General features: G+C 45.9%; 1 protein-coding gene across 1 annotated transcript; it reads right to left on the bottom strand.

Moving 5' to 3' along the window:
• Nucleotides 1-221: 221 nt before the first annotated feature.
• LOC308079598 (globoside alpha-1,3-N-acetylgalactosaminyltransferase 1-like) lies at nt 222-16,936 on the bottom strand (the record flags this gene model as incomplete). The annotated part of the gene is made up of 6 exons (XM_080421148.1): nt 222-240; nt 1,381-1,559; nt 3,886-4,682; nt 6,515-6,602; nt 13,997-14,122; nt 16,862-16,936. 6 exons carry the CDS (start codon nt 16,934-16,936, stop codon nt 222-224), a joined length of 1,284 nt encoding a protein of 427 aa, XP_080277274.1.
• Between the last annotated feature and the right edge of the window lie 930 nt (nt 16,937-17,866).

The following is a 17,866-nucleotide window of genomic DNA, read 5'->3' as shown; positions in this document are numbered from 1 at the left end:
TTGTGTTGTGCTGTGAGCGTGTGGGTGGTTTCTCCTGGTTGCTCATAAACAGAGTCATTACAGTGTATTTGGGGAAAACAGTGGTAAATCATCAGCGCTGACAGGCCCTGGCAGAGCAGCTCGACTGATGGCATCGAGTTGAAAGGAAAGAGACAGGCGGTGAAGTCTCCCTGCTTGATATTGCACACTCTCGGTTGAGAAACAATTGATCTACTGTGTTCCTACAGCTGCATGGGACGCCTGGAAGGTTGCAAAATTTGGTTGAGATTGAGAAGAACACCCCCCCCTACACACACACACACACCTCATACATTCTCTTCTCTTCATATCTCCAAAGATGTGGAATTCCAAGCATAACAGCCAGCAGCCATATTTCTGTCCAAACATACAGGCTCTTTCTTCTCGAATATGAAAACAACTCATTACAATACGTCACCAACTCACTCACACACACACACACACACGCGCACATCAATGTATCTATTCATGGAGGAATTGGAAGCAGCAGTCGTGCCCTTGGACGTGGTGAAGTATTCCTTTAGGTTTGGAGGAGGGTGATGTGCGTGGAGAGGTGTAGGACTAGGGGATCGTCCAGGGAGTGTCTGCTCAGTCAATGCCTGGATGAGAGAGGCAAAGGAAGCCATGCTTATGGTGGTGGTGTGCTGAAAACAAACCATGTTGTCACCGACTGACGGCATAGCCAGAACCACTGACACGTTTTAGAAGGGCCTACGTTGTTGAGTGGGATGGGGATATTTCACACACACGCGCGCGCACGCACACACACGCGCGCGCGCACACACACACACACACACACACACACACACACACACACACACACACACACACACACACACACACACACACACACACACACACACACACACACACACACACACACACACACACACACACACCTTAAAATCCTAAATTCCGCATTTAAATCCAAATAGTTACAGTAAATTAAATGGAACCTTATGGGTCAATTTTGTTCAATTTGTACACACTACAGAGATAAATGAGCACTGACAATTTTACTGTGTGCACAGTCACACTCACACACACACACACTCACACACACACTGCTGTTACACACAGATACTCAAACAATGCTGAAACAAAGAGACAGGCATATAACGAAACACCGAGCCAAAAGGTACACCCTCGAATGCAAACACACGCATACACATACTGTATACACATACGGTCACACGGACACATCCACACACAAGCAGTGAGCTGAGACGCTGTGCCAGGTGGCACCGGAGCCTCTCGGCTGAGCGCGAAGAGACAGAGAGGGGGAGAGAGAGAGAGAGAGAGAGCGAGAGAGAGAAGAGGGTCTTGGCTGGCCTTGAAAGACAGAGGCTCAAACGGTAGCACCGGTGCCCAGGTTTGGATATGGCCAGGGAAGCCCTGGAGGGGTTTCCTGGGCACACGGAAGGCAAGGGGATGGTGGGACGGTTCTGGGCTGTGGTCAGCCCCCTCTGTAACGGAGAAGAGTGATCCCGGACACAGCTGTTCCGTTTCTGAGCCGGACCCCCTTGTCCGCGGGCCCACCGCTAGCAGATATACAGGAGGAGGAGAGAACTGGGGATGCGCGCGGGGGGGGGGGGGGGGGGGGCTCAGACTGGGGCTTACAACACATCGGCATTGTTCCCCACACATCCGCGCTGGATTCTGGTGGTAAATAATAAGCCCCACCCCCAACGCTATGTGTACAGCACGGCGGCTTTAAGGACAAATACTATGCTAATTATCTAGCGGAATAGAAATACAACACCTGGAGATAAGGGGCTGTGTGTTCGCACCTGGTCTGCCGGGGTGATCTGATAAGGAGATTGACGGAGAGTCGACTGGATACAGTAGCCAGATGGATTGGGTACCTCGGCTCTGACACACACATACAGCACACACACGTAAATATGTATGTACATACAGTGGTTAGCACTTGATAACGGCAGTAATACCATCTGAGTGCCTCTGTGGTACCACAAAGGCACCACCACTACTTGGTGGTGCCACATTTGACACCTTTTTTAGGTGTAGTGTGGCTGATCGGCCACGATGTGGCGCATGTGAGTCCATGAACCCTACAGTACATTATTAGCAACAGGGGAAGGGTGATTGCATTTCAAAGTGATTGTTATTTTTGGGCGGTGAAACCGCCCCTATAAGTGAGATTTGGAAAAATGTACATTTTCCTGCGCTGAGATCTGGGCCCAGGAAATTTGTAGAATTATCCTGCGCTGTGATTGGCCAATCACAGTCTATTCAGGACTGTGATTGGCCAGTGTCACATGACACATGTGCATAGCCCTATATAAGCAACCATAACTCGAAAAAAACCAAAACTTTGTTTTTTTCGAGTTATGGTTTCGTCCATCATAAAGAGTGTTTCAATAAATGTATTTATCTTTTGTACATGATTGGTTGACTCCATTCAGTATTGTGATTAGCTAGCAAGACACCGCCCACTTCACACAGGGTGTGATTTTTATTTACTGTTCAACAATATGTTGTTGTTTTTTTGCCAACACTTTTTTCCGCCTCTCCAAACTGCCGCTCTAGCCTCTAGGCGGTCACCTAGGTCGCCTGTATGGACTAGAGCTGGGATCGGGCTGATTTTTTCGGCCCGAATACGACCGTTACCGACAGCTTTGTGTCCGACCCGAATCGAGCCCGACCATTAATGATTAATATGCGTCCGAACCGGGGCCGAACGCTTTTTTTCACTATATATTCACATATATGACACTATATCCAGATGTCGATTCAGGGCTGTATTACCAGTCCGCTTGCTGTCATAATGCATCAGGTCGCCGCAACCTTTGCACTTCACAAAGCCAACGGCATCGTTCGTGTCTGCATTAACGACTAAGCTGAAATGCTTCCACACCGGCGATTTCCCGTTTAAGTTTTCAGTTGTAATAAACTTGCCAGAAGACAAGTTAACTTTTACCTCCGCTGGCCCCAACATGCTAGTCTCCAACATGCTAGTCCCCAACATGCTAGTCTCTTACGTGACAACGCACTGTGCGTTGTCACGTAAACCAGGAAGTAGAACAGACACGGGTGAACCTCTTTCTTTGGTGTTTCGCCCAGGCGGACCGTATTTTTACACTTTATTTTCTATATACAAGTAAGACGCGCGAACGCCAAAAAAAAAAAAAGTAACCAATAAAAAATATTTTAAAAATACAAGAAAAATCTGTGTTAAAAGGAGCATCTTAGAAAAATACAAATTCACAAAAAAAAAACTTTGAATGTTTTTGAACAATTCAACAAAGTGTTTGAAGTGCCTGTTTCACCCACTTCCGGGCGGCGGAGCCAAAATCCGAGCCCGAAGTATTTGTTCGTAGACCCCCACTTAGGGGGGGTAGAAAAAGTTTCGGAGCGATTCGGGCACTTTTCATTTAACATGGGGTTTCAATGGGGAGTTTTTAGGAGGCTTCTCCGGGGCGTGGCTTCCGGGGGAAGGGGCGGGCTTAAACGCAACATTGACAGGTGTGTTCAGTTTTCAAAGACCTTTCATTTGATGTATGGTACGTCTATATTGGACATTTACTTGGCTGCACACAGGCAGTGCACAGGCACACAGAGACGCAGAGACGCAGAGACGCAGAGACGCAGAGAGACACACAAGCCGAGCACGGTGTCATAGTAAGCTCCACTTGCGTCGGCGCGCCTCCTTCCGCTGCGTTCGCAATCAACAATGTGACCAATCCGAATTGAATTCCGACCACCAATTATGCAAATGCATCCGACCCGTGCACGGCCCGTCGGTACCCGACAGTTTCGGTCGGGTATCCCAGCTCTAGTATGGACGCGCCGGCCCTGCTGATGACTCTCTTCCTACATCGGGCCGCCGGTCCATCCTGGACGTACCTTACGGTAGTCCTTAATGATTGCAGAGAATCGGATTATTTTGATCTCTGGCTTTCTGGCGTAGACGTCATGCCACTGATACTCTGGAGACAGAATCTTGGTGGGTTTGTGGCGCCAAAGGTAGGCGTTCAGATGAGACTCATCCTGCCACTCTGCCTCGATGCCCCGCTGGGCGTCCAGCTCAAAGTTGTCGCTGCACGTCGACAGCATGTGATGGACGGACGCCGGCTCCCCTCCGAACACGCCCCCGCCGTAGTAGAAGTCGCCCTCGTCGGCGGACATGAAGGCTTTAGACTCTGGTCTGCGTTCGTAGATGAACTGGCTGCGCTCATGGGTGAAGTGATTAAAGTGCAACACGGCGACCAGCTTACCTAGAGTTTCAGATCCCCAGCGGTCATGGAACTTCGAATCGACGTCAAAACAGAAGATGTAGTCGGCGCCATCGCGCAGCTCCGTTTCGATAAAATTGGCAATAATTTTTGACCTGCTGGCTGTTATCTCCTCCCAGCGTTTTGAGTTTGGCGCTGGCTTGACAAACAACTCCCGTCCTGCAGCCATCTTAACGGAGGGGACTTGCTCTGGCCTATCCGTAAAGACGTAATAATGGACTTTAAATCCCACGAAGAAGTACCTCTCTGCGGTTTCCAGGAAATCCTTGAGGAATTGTATGTATTCACCAACAGCAAAAACTGTAACTGCCACGGTGATGTTGCAGGGTTTGTAGATGCCATCCAACAACGCGGGTTCGAATATGGATTCCCATACGATCGGAGCTAACCAGGGCGTCATCGCCACAACTGGAGCGGGTCCTCATTCTTCCAATTCAAAGACCGGTGGATTAGGATAACCGCGGCGGAGGCCAACATCCCTGTGACTATTAGACAAAAGGCCCTTCTTTTGTCTGGTGGCCGGAACCAGCTAGTTCGAGGGCGAGCCAGTGGCGGAGCCATGACCATCCTCAAGACCGTCTTGAGAATTAGAGATAGTCAAAGAGTGAATTACTTAGTTACTAAGTTGAATAATTCTGCTCTTGGAAGCGGAAATATTGAGTTCACCATTTATATAGTGCTTGGCTGGATGCTTGTGACATCTTACTGATGTAAGCTATCTCCATATATGGAGTTTACGTTGGATATAGGTCGGATAACTCCACATAAGAGCGTTCACTTGTATAACTATATTAGGTATATATTCTGCTTAGCATCTCTCCTCTTTCCCGAGTCCTTTCATTTCAATGAAATCCATTGCAATTCTGAGAAGACAGACGTGGCTGGAGTCTTCACAACCGATACATGATTATTAGGCAACAATGAATATCCTGACCCAAACACCAGATAGATAGAGAAAGATTTCATATCAACCATCTGCAGAACTTTACAAGATGAGGATCTCCATGAAAAACAAAGACTGTTAGCCTGTGTATCATATGATAGCCTACCGTATAGGCCTCATCCTCAGTAAAATCCTCAGTGTTCATTTAGGAGTGTCAAAATGCCACTAATAATGAGGACTTTATTGTGTAGGCTACAACCTTTATGACATAAGTTGTTTTGCAATTTACCAAAATACATCTTGATAATATAACCCATACAATTATTTGTTTCACTTCTCAACAAGTTCAGCTTCAATTGCAGCTTCTATCTGTTGACTGAAAGCAGCCCTGTCTCAAATAGACACAACATGCCTGTGTGTCTCTACCGCCATTAGTTGCTCTCTACCGCCATCTAGTGGCACCACATAGAAAAAAGTGGTACCACAAAAATAGGTGGTACCACAGGGGCACCACCCCTGACATTATCAAGGTACTACCACTGTAGGTACATACGTACGTACGCGTGCATGCGAGTGCACACACACACACACACACACACACACACAAACACGAATCACTCACAAAAGAAGGTCAAACTTAACATTCCGCCAAACAAAAATTAAGACACCAATGCTGCACAGCAGTGTTGATTTTGACAGCAAATTTTGATTTAGTTTTAGTCATAGTCTTTTGAATAAAATTCCATTTACCGGTAGTTTTTGTCATATTTTAGTCATCTGAAATGTTTTAGTTTTTGCCTAGTTTTAGTCGACTAAATATCATAAGATTTTAGTTGACTAAATCTACAGTTGGTTTAGTCGACTTAAATGTATGTTGGCGGTGCCTTGATGGCGTCGTAATGGCTGATTTTTACACTTGGTTGCATGCTGAAAATAGCCGATCTACAAGCTCACAACGCGTCGTGAGCTTGTAGATCTGCTATTTTCAGAGTGCAACACCCTAGCGCAACCAAACATAAAATGACTTCTTCTCCACTCGTCCCTCTCTAACATTTTAGTCTAGTTTTTAATTGTTGACGAAATTGTCAATATATTTAGTCTTAGTTTTAGTCATCATAGCTTAGTTTTTATTTCGTTTTCGTCAGTGAAAAAAGGTAGTCGACGAACTTTTTTCGTCATAGTTTTAGTCGACCAAATCAACAGTGCTGCACAGAGGCCTCATTTGTTTGAAGTTCGGGGGGTAGAGGTGGTATTGTGGCGCGTCATTAAATGTGCTGTCTGTTTACGTGGCCGCGGTGTTCCCAAACCACATGGGGGCACAGCGAAGCCGCAGGGGGACGTACGGTCCCATCCCAACGTATCCGCTTTCCCCGTTGTCCCCTAAACTCTCCACAAACCACAAACAGGATCAGGTCCCAGCGGAGGAGGAGAGCAGAAAGGAAGGACTGTGAACAAGAAAAGCAGGAGAAGAAGGCGAAGGAGAGACCTAGGTGACAGGAGGAGGCGATGAAGAGACGACACACGGGGCCGGAGGAGGAAAAAGAGCAAAAACAGGGGGAGGGAAATATAGAGAGGGAGAGAGAGAAGTCAAAAAAAAGGTGAGGGAGTGAAAGATGTGAATTAGCAGAGTGCTGGTGAGGCATTCTGGTCGAGGCTGGCTTCGCGTAAAGTGAGCTGTGGGGCATGTAAAATGAGCAGGGGGGCTATTTGGGTCGTTTTCACATGGAGCCTGGCCAGACTCTAGGACCAGGCAAGGAGAGAGAGAGAGAGAGAAAGAGAGAGAGAGACGGCGAGAGACAGAGAGGTTGAGGAAAGAGAGAGCGAGAGGGAGTCTCTCCTAATGGCTAAGCCTTTCACTAGGCCACACTGCACTGAGCCGTAATTGAAGGTAATTGTTGGGAAGAGCCTCCGCTCTACCGACCCACACAGCTTCCCCACTGTTCCCCAGGCCCGAGATGGACAGGCCTCGGATGAGAGAGAGAGAGGACAGGGGGGGGGGGACCGGGGGGGGGGGGGGGGGGGGTGAAGCAGAGCCGGGTGGAGGAGAGGAGAGCCGAGGAGAGAGAAGAGAGAGGCAGATTGCATTACTCCACCCTCAGCCGTCCCCAAACTGTCCTACACGGCATTTGTCTGCTCACACAATTGCGTAATTGTGTCCCCACTAAATGGTCCAGGGGCTGCAGCGTCTTGGATGCAGGTGGGCAGGCTCAGATGACAGACAGACACAGACTGACTGACTGAAAGAAGAGAGAGAGAGAGAGAGAGAGAGAGAGCAAAGTACTGGATCCGAGACCACGAGACTCATGCCGTACCGAAACTCACATTTCTGCCATGCCACCCACTTTTAAAAAAATCAGGGAAAAAATGCATTTTAAAACACGTTGCAAGGCTTGCAGTACAATTCAGTAAATTTGCTCTCTTTCCAGAGTTCTTCAATGAATACATTTCCGTCTTTGTCACACCGCACATACACACCCACACCCATTTCAAATAGATTCTGTGAGGTTCTGCAGAGGCAGTGATGTCACTGGTGTGTGTGTGTGTGTGTGTGTGTGTGTGTGTGTGTGTGTGTGTGTGTGTGTGTGTGTGTGTGTGTGTGTGTGTGTGTGTGTGTGTGTGTGTGTGTGTGTGTGTGCGCGTGTGTGTACGCGTGCGTCCACAGGAGAGGAGGCTAGAGGAAATCACCTTCTTCCCCACTTTGCCTAGCGCCTCGGTTGGATGGGTTTAGCTCCACGAGCGCACTGGAGCAGGAAATCCAGATTCGCAGCCTATCAGCGAAATAGCACATATATGACTCCCCCTGCCTAAGACGTTCTAATCAGGCCCGCCAACCCCCTAACTCCACCACCATCATCACCACCGGCCCCCAGATTGACTCCTGAGCCCGAAATCGCATGCTTCCTGCTTTAACGCCATAAAATGATTCCTGTATTGGTTTCCGTGTAAACCTGGTGAAGCTAATGCAATGTGATGAAGAAAAAAATAATAATATATATATATACAGTATATATAGTCTACTATACTGCATGTCAGCAGGACAGATTTTATTGACGAGCTCGCACCAAGAAGACCAACTGGACTTATTGAAGAAGACGCAGAGTCTGGAAAGGATTACAAAAATGTGAAATAAAACATCAACCCAATTATCCAAGCAGGCTGCTTGTTCTCTGGCCTCTCGTGAGAAGTCAGATGAATTGTGTGAATGTGTAATTTGCGAGAGACGATAACGAGAGAAAAGCGTCATTGCAAGATCCAGTGAAATTGGCGAAATGAAAGACACAAGCTGATTTTTTTTCTCCCTTCAGTCAAACGTGTTTTTTTCTTGTTTCTGTTCCCCTGCCACCTATAGAATAAGTCTTTTATTTTGGAAGTAACCTTTTTGCCTTAATTAGCAAAGTATCTGTGATCCGGGGGTCCCATGTTACAGCCAGCGTCAGGGGCCCCTGTTTGGGCACGCACGCACACACACACACACACACACACACACACACACACACACACACACACACACACACACACACACACACACACACACATATCGGGACAAGCTTTGATAATTAGCCAGGACATTTTTACTTTAATTCTTTCTTTTCAAGCGCTAGATCTGGGCCATAATTACCAATGTGTAATTAAAAGTCCCAATCAATCTGTTGGATTGCAGAGTCTCAATGAAAGAACAGGAAAAACTAGACCTTAATCCTCAGAGCACTCTCCCCCCGCCTTGCACAAGAGCACTTCCTGTGTCTTCCCTTCATACATACAGTACACTTCACACACACACACACACACACACACACACACACACACGCTTCCATCCCGATCCCTGAAAAGACAAACCCCATTTTGCCAGGGAAAGCTTTTTTCTCCCCCCCCCATCCTCACCTCCTTCCAGCTATAAATGTATAATATAATATAGACCATTATGTTCTTTAAAAACTCATTACAGCGTTTGAAATGGGAATCTTGGAAAGACTGTTTAAACATTGCCTCTCCCACATTGTGCTGAGATGGGGGGGAAGGCACATCGGAGAGGACGTGGCATGCAATTAAGAGCAGAATGGATTAGAGTTTCCTTTTTTAAAGTTATTGAGACACAATGAAGGGAGAGGCTTTCTCTGCTCTCTCTCTCATCATCTATATTGATGGCTCTCCCCTGTAAGCTCCTCTCTCCTTGCCCTCTTCCTCTCCGTAATGACAGTTTGCATTTCACAGTACGGGAAGACCAAGGAAAACCCTTTGGCCTCCCTCTTGTGTGAGTGAAGAGATAGAGCGGGTCGAGAGAAAGGAGGTGTGACAGAGCCATTTTGACTTGGTGGGTCGTGGCTGTCGCGACGCGGAGAGGAATTAGCTCAAGACAAACATGTCAGGGAGACTAAAAAGGCACGACTCCTCTTACACTCTGTAGAAACATTCATTCTTCTCCGCTCACACAGTCCCCCAGAAGTCACAGAACCCCGAAAAGTTTGCGCCGAGACAGAAATTAGTTGGCTCGCTGTATTTACGAGTCCTTGCGTGCAGTTGCTATGACTTTGCTAGGCATCATGTAAAAAAAAAGCAGGGACCTGCTGCTGTGAGGCCCATGCTAGTATTCTGTGCAATTGTGGTGTACCGCAGTGGTTCTCAACCAGTGGTCCGGGGACCACCAGTGGTCCTTGAGGGGGTTCCAGGTGGTCCCCAGCTAAATGATGGAAGAGTTGGTAACCAAATGGACCCTTATTAGATCTTTAACTCTTGATAGTGTAAAATTAAACCAAATGGACCCTTACGGGTCCAATTGGTTCCATTTTACGCTATCAGGAGTTATATTATTGTTAAACATCTGCACAATACTTAAAGAATTGTTATTTTGATCAACGTTTGCCTGTCATACAGAGAGAGAGAGAGAGACAGACAGACAGACAGACAGACAGACAGACAGACAGACAGACAGACAGACAGACAGACAGACAGAGACAGAAAGAGAGAGAGCGAAAGAGAGAGAGACAGAGAGAGAGAGAGAGAGACAGAGACAGAGACAGAGAGAGAGACAGAGAGACAGAGAGACAGAGAGACAGAGAGAGTCTTTTCTACTTGGAAACAGATATGGTGAATTTATATAGCACCAAAGCAATGTGCATTACATTCCCGCCCGTTCACACACACATTCACACCGACATGCAGAGGCACCAACCTGCTCTTCAGGAGCAGCTAGAGGTTCTGGTGTCTTTGGTCAAGGACACTTTGACACTGACCCAGAGGGGGGCCGGGGATCGAACCCTGGAACCGTTCCATTCCCCCAAGCGGCCGCTCTATACCTTCTGAGCCACTTCCGCCCCCCATATAATGATTGATAGAACGATTATGGGTCCATTGTATTGTTTCCTATCCTTCTGTCTGAGGGGGGGGGGGGGGGGGGGGGTTGATTCCACTACATCAGTGGTTCTCAACCAGTGGTCCTTGAGGGGGTTCCAGGTGGTCCCCGGCTAAATGATGGAAGAGTTGGGTCACCGAATGAACCCTTATAGCTCTTTAACTCTTGAGGAGAGACCAAATGGACCCTTACGGGTCCATTTGGTTTCATTTTACACTCTCAAGAGTTAAATTATTGTTAAACATCTGCAATACTTAATTAAATAATTGTTATTTTGATCAACGTTTGCCTGTTATCTCTCCTATGGTACCAACATCAATACAGCATGGAATTGTGGACAAAATCTTATCCAACGATAACAAAATATTCTAAGTCTTGGGGTCCGAGAGACTAAATCTCATCAAACGGTGGTCCGTGCATGGCTCAAATGCCGAATAAATAATGGACCTCGATATGAAAAGGTTTGAAAACCACTGCGCTACGTGCTATCTCTCTGCTCTAAACTCAAAGCAGTCCTTGCCTAGGAGGAGGAATTTGTTCGATTGCGGAGCCAAGCGGCGTAACCACAGGCTGTGATCCACACAAACGGCTACAATCACTCCACACATATAGCCCTTAGAAACTTATGTGGGGCTTATGATTAAAAGGCAAGCATATATTAAATTAAACCAAGCCCCCCCCCCTCTTAAACCATTCAATCCGGGGACGCATCTGTGTCATTTTTGTCATGTCTTTGGCTATTCAAAAATAGCAGATCTAGAGCTTGTAGATCTGCTATTTTTGAAAATTCGTGAAAATGTGTGCAAATCTTTGAATTATATTAATATAATATATTTTTAGAGAGAACATTTCTAACTCAAATCTTTGCTTCTGGATGTCCCTGGAAGAAAATATTTAACAAATGTTCGCTTTAAAAAATATCTATTCAAAGATTTTCACACATTTTCACGATTTAAAAAAAATAGCAGATCTACAAGCTCATAGCGCGGCGCTATGAGCTTGTAGATCTGCTATTTTTTCAATAGCCAAAGAAATCTTAAACGACACAGATACGCGTTCCTCGGACTGAATGGGTTAAAAGAAGAGGTAAAAGAAAAGACGAGACATGAATCGTCCCAGGTATGAGAAATGGCACGATAATAAGCCTCCGCTTTTAAGCGTCTATCCCGGCGCGCTTTACGCCAACTGCTAATCCAAAAACGCAGCTCTCTCTCTTTCTGCGCCCCGAAAGCCCTCCTGATCCCAGGCGAATTCTTAATGATTGAAACGGAAGTCATCGCCATGCCAAATCACATAATGGAAATCCAGAACAAACCCGTGTGACCCCCTTGGCCTTTCCTTGTTCTTTCAGTACGGGCATGTACCATCACAATGGTGAAAAGTGGTAAAAGAAAATGATTGGATAATATGAGTCAGGGTACAGGATCGGAACCATACTTATTCAACCACTTAAGACCTATATACCTATCTAAAATAGATGATCTACAAGCTCACAAAGTCACAATGCATCGCATCTGCGATGTGCTGCGATGTTTAAACATTAGAAAAACCTATAATGACACCACGTTGAAAGCAATTAACCATGTATATATATACACATACACAGACATGCACATATGTATGTACACTCATATGTGCGCGAGCGCACACACACACACACAGAGTCCAACAGTCTGTGGTCCTCCATCACTCCTGCCACCCTTCACGGCAGCAGAGGAGCCTAATCGCTCACTCTGTATCCTAACCAAAACAAAATGGTGCCAACCAGTAGCTTTTAGTGGTGTTTACACCCCCCCCCTCCCACCCCCACCCCCCCATGCAGCTCACGGCAGCATGGGTGATTAATTTGGGGCCGTGCAGACAGGTAAACACAGGCCTATTTACGCGGCTTACCAGCCGCCATATTTATAGTGAGCAGCACTAAGCTACAGATAGAATATCCTCAAAGCCCCCCCATCTGTTTATTTTCTCTAACCGCTCCTCCCGGCCCCTGCCCCTGTTCGGCTCTGTTCCGACACCCCCTCCTCTGTAAAGCTCTCGCCTCCCTGTTCCTCCTCCTAACCCCGACGTCCCCTCCCTCGTTCCCCCCCCCCTGTCCAGCTCTTTTACCCTCCTCTTTCACTTTCTCTTTCTCCCTGGGCCTGGCCTATACCTCTCCCCCCACCCTCTCTCTCTCTCTCTCCTCGGTCAAAAAAATACACTGTTTTTTGCGGCATGGCTCCGTTAGAGGCAAGTCGTCTATAAGAGGGTCGGTCTGTGAGTGTCTGCCCGTCTGTGTATCAGGCACTTAATCTTGCAAACAGCTGGAACACTCAGTGCCATACGTCTTGGTCACACTGCCAAGCAGACCAAAGAAGTACCTCCGCATGGTTTTTCACAATATGTTTTATATATTTTTTTTAATATTTAACTTACATTTTACAATGAAGTCAGTGGGGCTCGGATGAGGCTGAAACCTTGCCCAAAGTCGTACGTTATAGCTACGTTAGAGGCGACACATGAAGCTATGCTGTTACCATGTGGAGATCCATATGATTAGATATGTTTTTTAACCACGATCAACCTGACATCCCTATTTTGGTCATGTTATTATAATTATAATAAAAAAGAAACATTTTGTGAGCTTTCAGATGGGCTTTTTTCATATAAAAATGGAGCTTAAGGGGTTAGTCTGCACAATAGTCACAGGAAGCAATGAATTTGTATGTCCGGTGAAATCATGCACGCAAGATTTCATAAGATTGAAAATTGTTGACGATTCAATGATTGACTGAAAAACCCCTTTGAACACTGCCATCGCGTGTACTCGTAATTGCACAGGTTTGAATCCCGGGTCATGCTATGATGTGGTGTCTCTTTCAACTCGCTGACCTTTGATACCGAATCACTGAATTAATAAAAACAAAGTTGGTGGGGTGCCCAGTCTCCTTAAAGAACAGAAAAACGTAATCAGTATCATACAACACGCTTAGACAAGCAGACAACTGAACACCACGTGTGTTTAGCCCTGTGGCTGTGGCTGTGTGTGTGTGTGTGTGTGTGTGTGTGTGTGTGTGTGTGTGTGTGTGTGTGTGTGTGTGTGTGTGTGTGTGTGTGTGTGTGTGTGGTTAAGTGATATTGCTAGTTATGTTAAAACTCTCAGAAGCGCTCTTTGGCCCCGGGCTAGAAATGTGGGGGAAGTAGGTATGTCTGTCATGAGTCGTTCTGACACAATCCTCCATGGTGACACACAGACAGGTGTCAGGGCCCTGACAATGCCTTCGCGAGCATGTGACTGTCCCCTGACATGAAACGGAATGGAATGGTGACGCAGGGGTGTCCTCGCTTAGCACTGTGAGGCCTGGCGACGCTGAAGATGGTGTATCTGCTCCACACAGACTAGAGGCCCCGCTTGCAGATTAGAAATGTGCATTTAAAAGCATAAAAGCATTCAGGCGTGTGTACACACGCACACCCGCACGGACGCACGTACACACATACACGCCATACCTTGGTCCCCCACTCCTCCTCCTCCTTCGTTATGACGGAGGCACACAGAATCATGCCTGACATTCCTCCTTCTTCTCCAGTCACGTAGGGGCCCGAGCCAGCCAGCCACACCCACTCAGCCCTTGCCTGGAGGTCAACACAGGGAAAGCAGGCCATAGGTAAAGCCTCGTGCCTCAAAACTAAATGTATGTCTTATGTGTTTTCAATGGGAAAAAAGTGCCATATGTATCGACACTTTTTTCCAGTTGGCAAAATATGCCATATTCGTTGAGTGGCATCGCACAGCACATACATAACAGCCTCAGTTAGGCACAAGACAATCCTCTGACAACTTTCCTACTGTACATTAAGAATGGATACCAGCATTCTTCACTTAAAAATGAAAAGTGAAAATTGATAGCTGTGCTGTGCAGGAGAGCCTTTTGAACAGGGCCAACGGTACACAGTTTTGCTGTCATATGACAACCAAGTTGGCTCCATTCCAAAATGGTTCCTAAACTATTCTCCACTCCGTAACAGTCAACCATATACGATATACTGCGCACCATTATCTGTCTATGTGATTTTCCAAATGATGAGCAAGATTACACCTATAGTCAAATTACAGCCGCGGTTCCATGTGGCCTGCAAGGCCATCTAACAGTCAATATCATTTTGCTAATAATCACAAATACTAAACAAATCCGAGGAGAAGACAAGTAAATCAGAAGAATTAAGAATTAATCACAATTGCAGGACGCACAAGCTCCATGCAGCAAATGATGGTCTCATCAGCACTATAATTCTTTACTGGCTCACGCCAGTCGCTGAGCGGGAATTCATAAAAGAATATGCCTTGTGGATTCTGCAGCCATTGTCTGCCCTTACAACAAGGAGAAGCTTGAGTACTCATTGTATTTATTTATTTTATATTGTGTTTGTTTATATTTGATATGTTTTCTTCTATTCTTATTTAAATAATAATATAACTGCAATTTGTGGGTACTACTGTATCTTGTACAAATAAGAAACTAGTGAAGTGATTTTTCTTTTTCTTTATACTGCTGTCATGGGCACTATAGGTTATTCAAACATGCACATTTTCCGCATAACATTGCGGACACACCCACATCAGGAACACTGCTATTTTCGGTGCAAGACAACAACCCCACGCAATCTTGGCGCTTACTGAAGATTTAATTAGTGCCTGTGTGGAACACCTGGGTAGTTATAGTCCTATTGGGTCACTTGAATGCACTTAAACTACAGGCCTGTGTGTGAAATTATCAATTTATCTGTCACCATTCTGGGACTGCATGCATTTGAATTATTGCCATGATAGTTTTGTGTGAGTAAGTGAGCAAAAGTATAAAACATTACTATGGGTGTACAGCTACAACCATAAGTAATATCTAATCCAAATGTCGTCCCAGTCATATTGAAAATGCATTTCTTCGGATTGTTACGGTATCTCCAACCAGAATACCCATTATTTCCCGTGTCTTTAGTGGTTACAGTGAAATGTTAGTTAGTTCAGTGTGTGCGTGTGTGTGTGTGTGTGTGTGTGGGGGGGGGGGGTAGTGGAAATGTGTTCTTACACACCGAGTCACAGAGACACACAGCGACACGCACAGATATGCACATACTATACCATACACTAATTTAATTATTGGCCAAAAGATCCACAAGCCATGCATTAAAGATTTACATACAGCAGTGCAAACATATCATAGAAATATTTCTGTCTCTCAATCCCAACATGCCTTTGGGTTAGGATAATTATACTTATCAGCATTACAGCTCCTTTAAGAGAGGGGGGGGGGTGTGGAAGAGAGCACATGACAACGCTGTCTGTTTGTCTGAGGATTTTTATTCTACCACCGTATAGGGTATGATGACTTGACTATTATCTCCCGTGGGCTTTTTTTTTTTGCTCCTCACATCTGAGGCACATTACCGCAGTGGTACGATGCTGCAAGGTCGGGAGAAAGACCCGGAAGGAGTTTCACGTTAAGCGAACTTTAAACCATTAAGACCGGGAACGCATCTGTGTGACCACTTTAACCTTTATTTTATACTTTGGCTATACAAAACATAGTAGATATACAAGAATTTTTTTGGTAAAAATGTGATTTTTTTTGCAAATCTTTGAATACATATTTTTTTAAGCGAACGTTTGTTGTCCTAACAGTTTTCTGAAGAAACTTATGTACTAGTATACAAAGGGATTCTACTGTTGCGCCTCAGCCTTAAACAGCCAGTCCGGTGCGTCACAAGGGTATAGGGACAATAGATGCAAGAAGAGATGAACGCTGGAGCAACACAGACAATTTAAGCCTTTTACTTTTCAGGTGCAAGTAATAGTTAGCAAGTATACTATTACTTGCACCTGAAAAATAAAAGGCTTAAATTGTCCGTGTTGCTCCAGCGTTCATCTCTTCTTTTATGTACTAGTATATCAGTGGTTCTCAAACTTGTCAAGGACCTCCAAAATTATATGAATTTGGCCGCGGACCCTCATATCTCAAAACATTTTGTTCCAGGGACTCCTAGAAGCAAAGATTTGAGTTACAAATGTTCGCTTTAAAAAATATATATATTCAAAGATTTTGCTCATAGCACGGCACTCGGTGCCGCGCTATGAGCTTGTATATCTGCTATTTTTGAATAGCCAAAGTATAAAATAATGGTTAAAGTGGTTACACAGACGCGTCCCGGTCTTAATGTGTTAAGACAGTGTACGTCTGCGATATAGTGACCCGTCACAAACTGGTGAGATGAATCAGCATGTTCCGGTTGGAGCAAATTCATCATCACGCATCTTCCACATCATTGGCACTTTGGTCTTTGTAATTTCCCACACTTTCGTGGTCCGGTCGTCATTACTAAACAGCGTGGGTATCCTCGGTCACGGTCACTATCGTCATCGTTATCTGTGCTCATCCACGTCGTATACGTCATATTAGAACCCCTCGCGCCACACACACACACACACACACACACACTCTGCCAGAGGAAGACGGGCCGTCGGTGCAGGTCATCTACTCTATATGCAGACACAGTGCAGTTAATACCATACTTCACAGCCCAGCCCCAATCACACTGACAATGTAATTATGGAAGTGTCCGGCCGGGGAATTATAATTATTTACAGGACTGAGAGCGTGAGAGAGAGAGAACGGTTCATCTGAAACACGTGCACACACACATCTCCCCTCGCAAAAAGCCAAATCATCTGGACAGGAGGGCCAGAACCACGGCCTCAATACTTCATTTGTGAAATTCATAAGTACCAGAGAGAGAGAGAGAGAGAGAGACGGTCCATGGTGTTGAGTGTACTATAAGATGACCAATCACTATACAGCAGTTACTACAGAGCTTAGCTTTAATTATAAAGGTAGTCCTGCGCTGACAAAATAGCGGATCCACAAGCTCACAGCGTATTGTGATGCAATGCACTGTGAGCTTGTAGATCACAGATTGTCAGCACGGGACACTGCCGTACGACTGCGTATGAATTAGGCATGCTCCTCCCCACTCCAACAGAGGCAAGAGAGGAAGAGCTGCATCTCTCTTATCAGTGTGTGGGACCAAAATGTGTCTATACGCCTGCGCGTGTGTGTGTGTGTGTGTGTGTGTGTGTGTGTGTGTGTGTGTGTGTGTGTGTGTGTGTGTGCGTGCGTGCATATGTGCGTTTAATCTAATCACCTCACACACACACGGCTTCCTCCAGGTGTATTACTGTACAGTGAGTGTAATGCGTAGAGAGAGAGATGGGGGGAGGGGGGGGGTGCTTGATAAGCAATATTGATCAGAGACAGTGATTGCCACTCTGTGCCCTGCCTTGAATGGCTAATCTCTTTTCACACACAGGTCATGTTGAAGAAAAGA

This window comes from Gymnoscopelus braueri (assembly GCF_963280865.1).
Source record: "Gymnoscopelus braueri genome assembly, chromosome: 23".
NCBI classification, from domain to species: domain Eukaryota; kingdom Metazoa; phylum Chordata; class Actinopteri; order Myctophiformes; family Myctophidae; genus Gymnoscopelus; species Gymnoscopelus braueri.
Note: the sequence above shows the minus strand (reverse complement) of the source record. Positions and strands in the feature narration are given on the sequence as shown.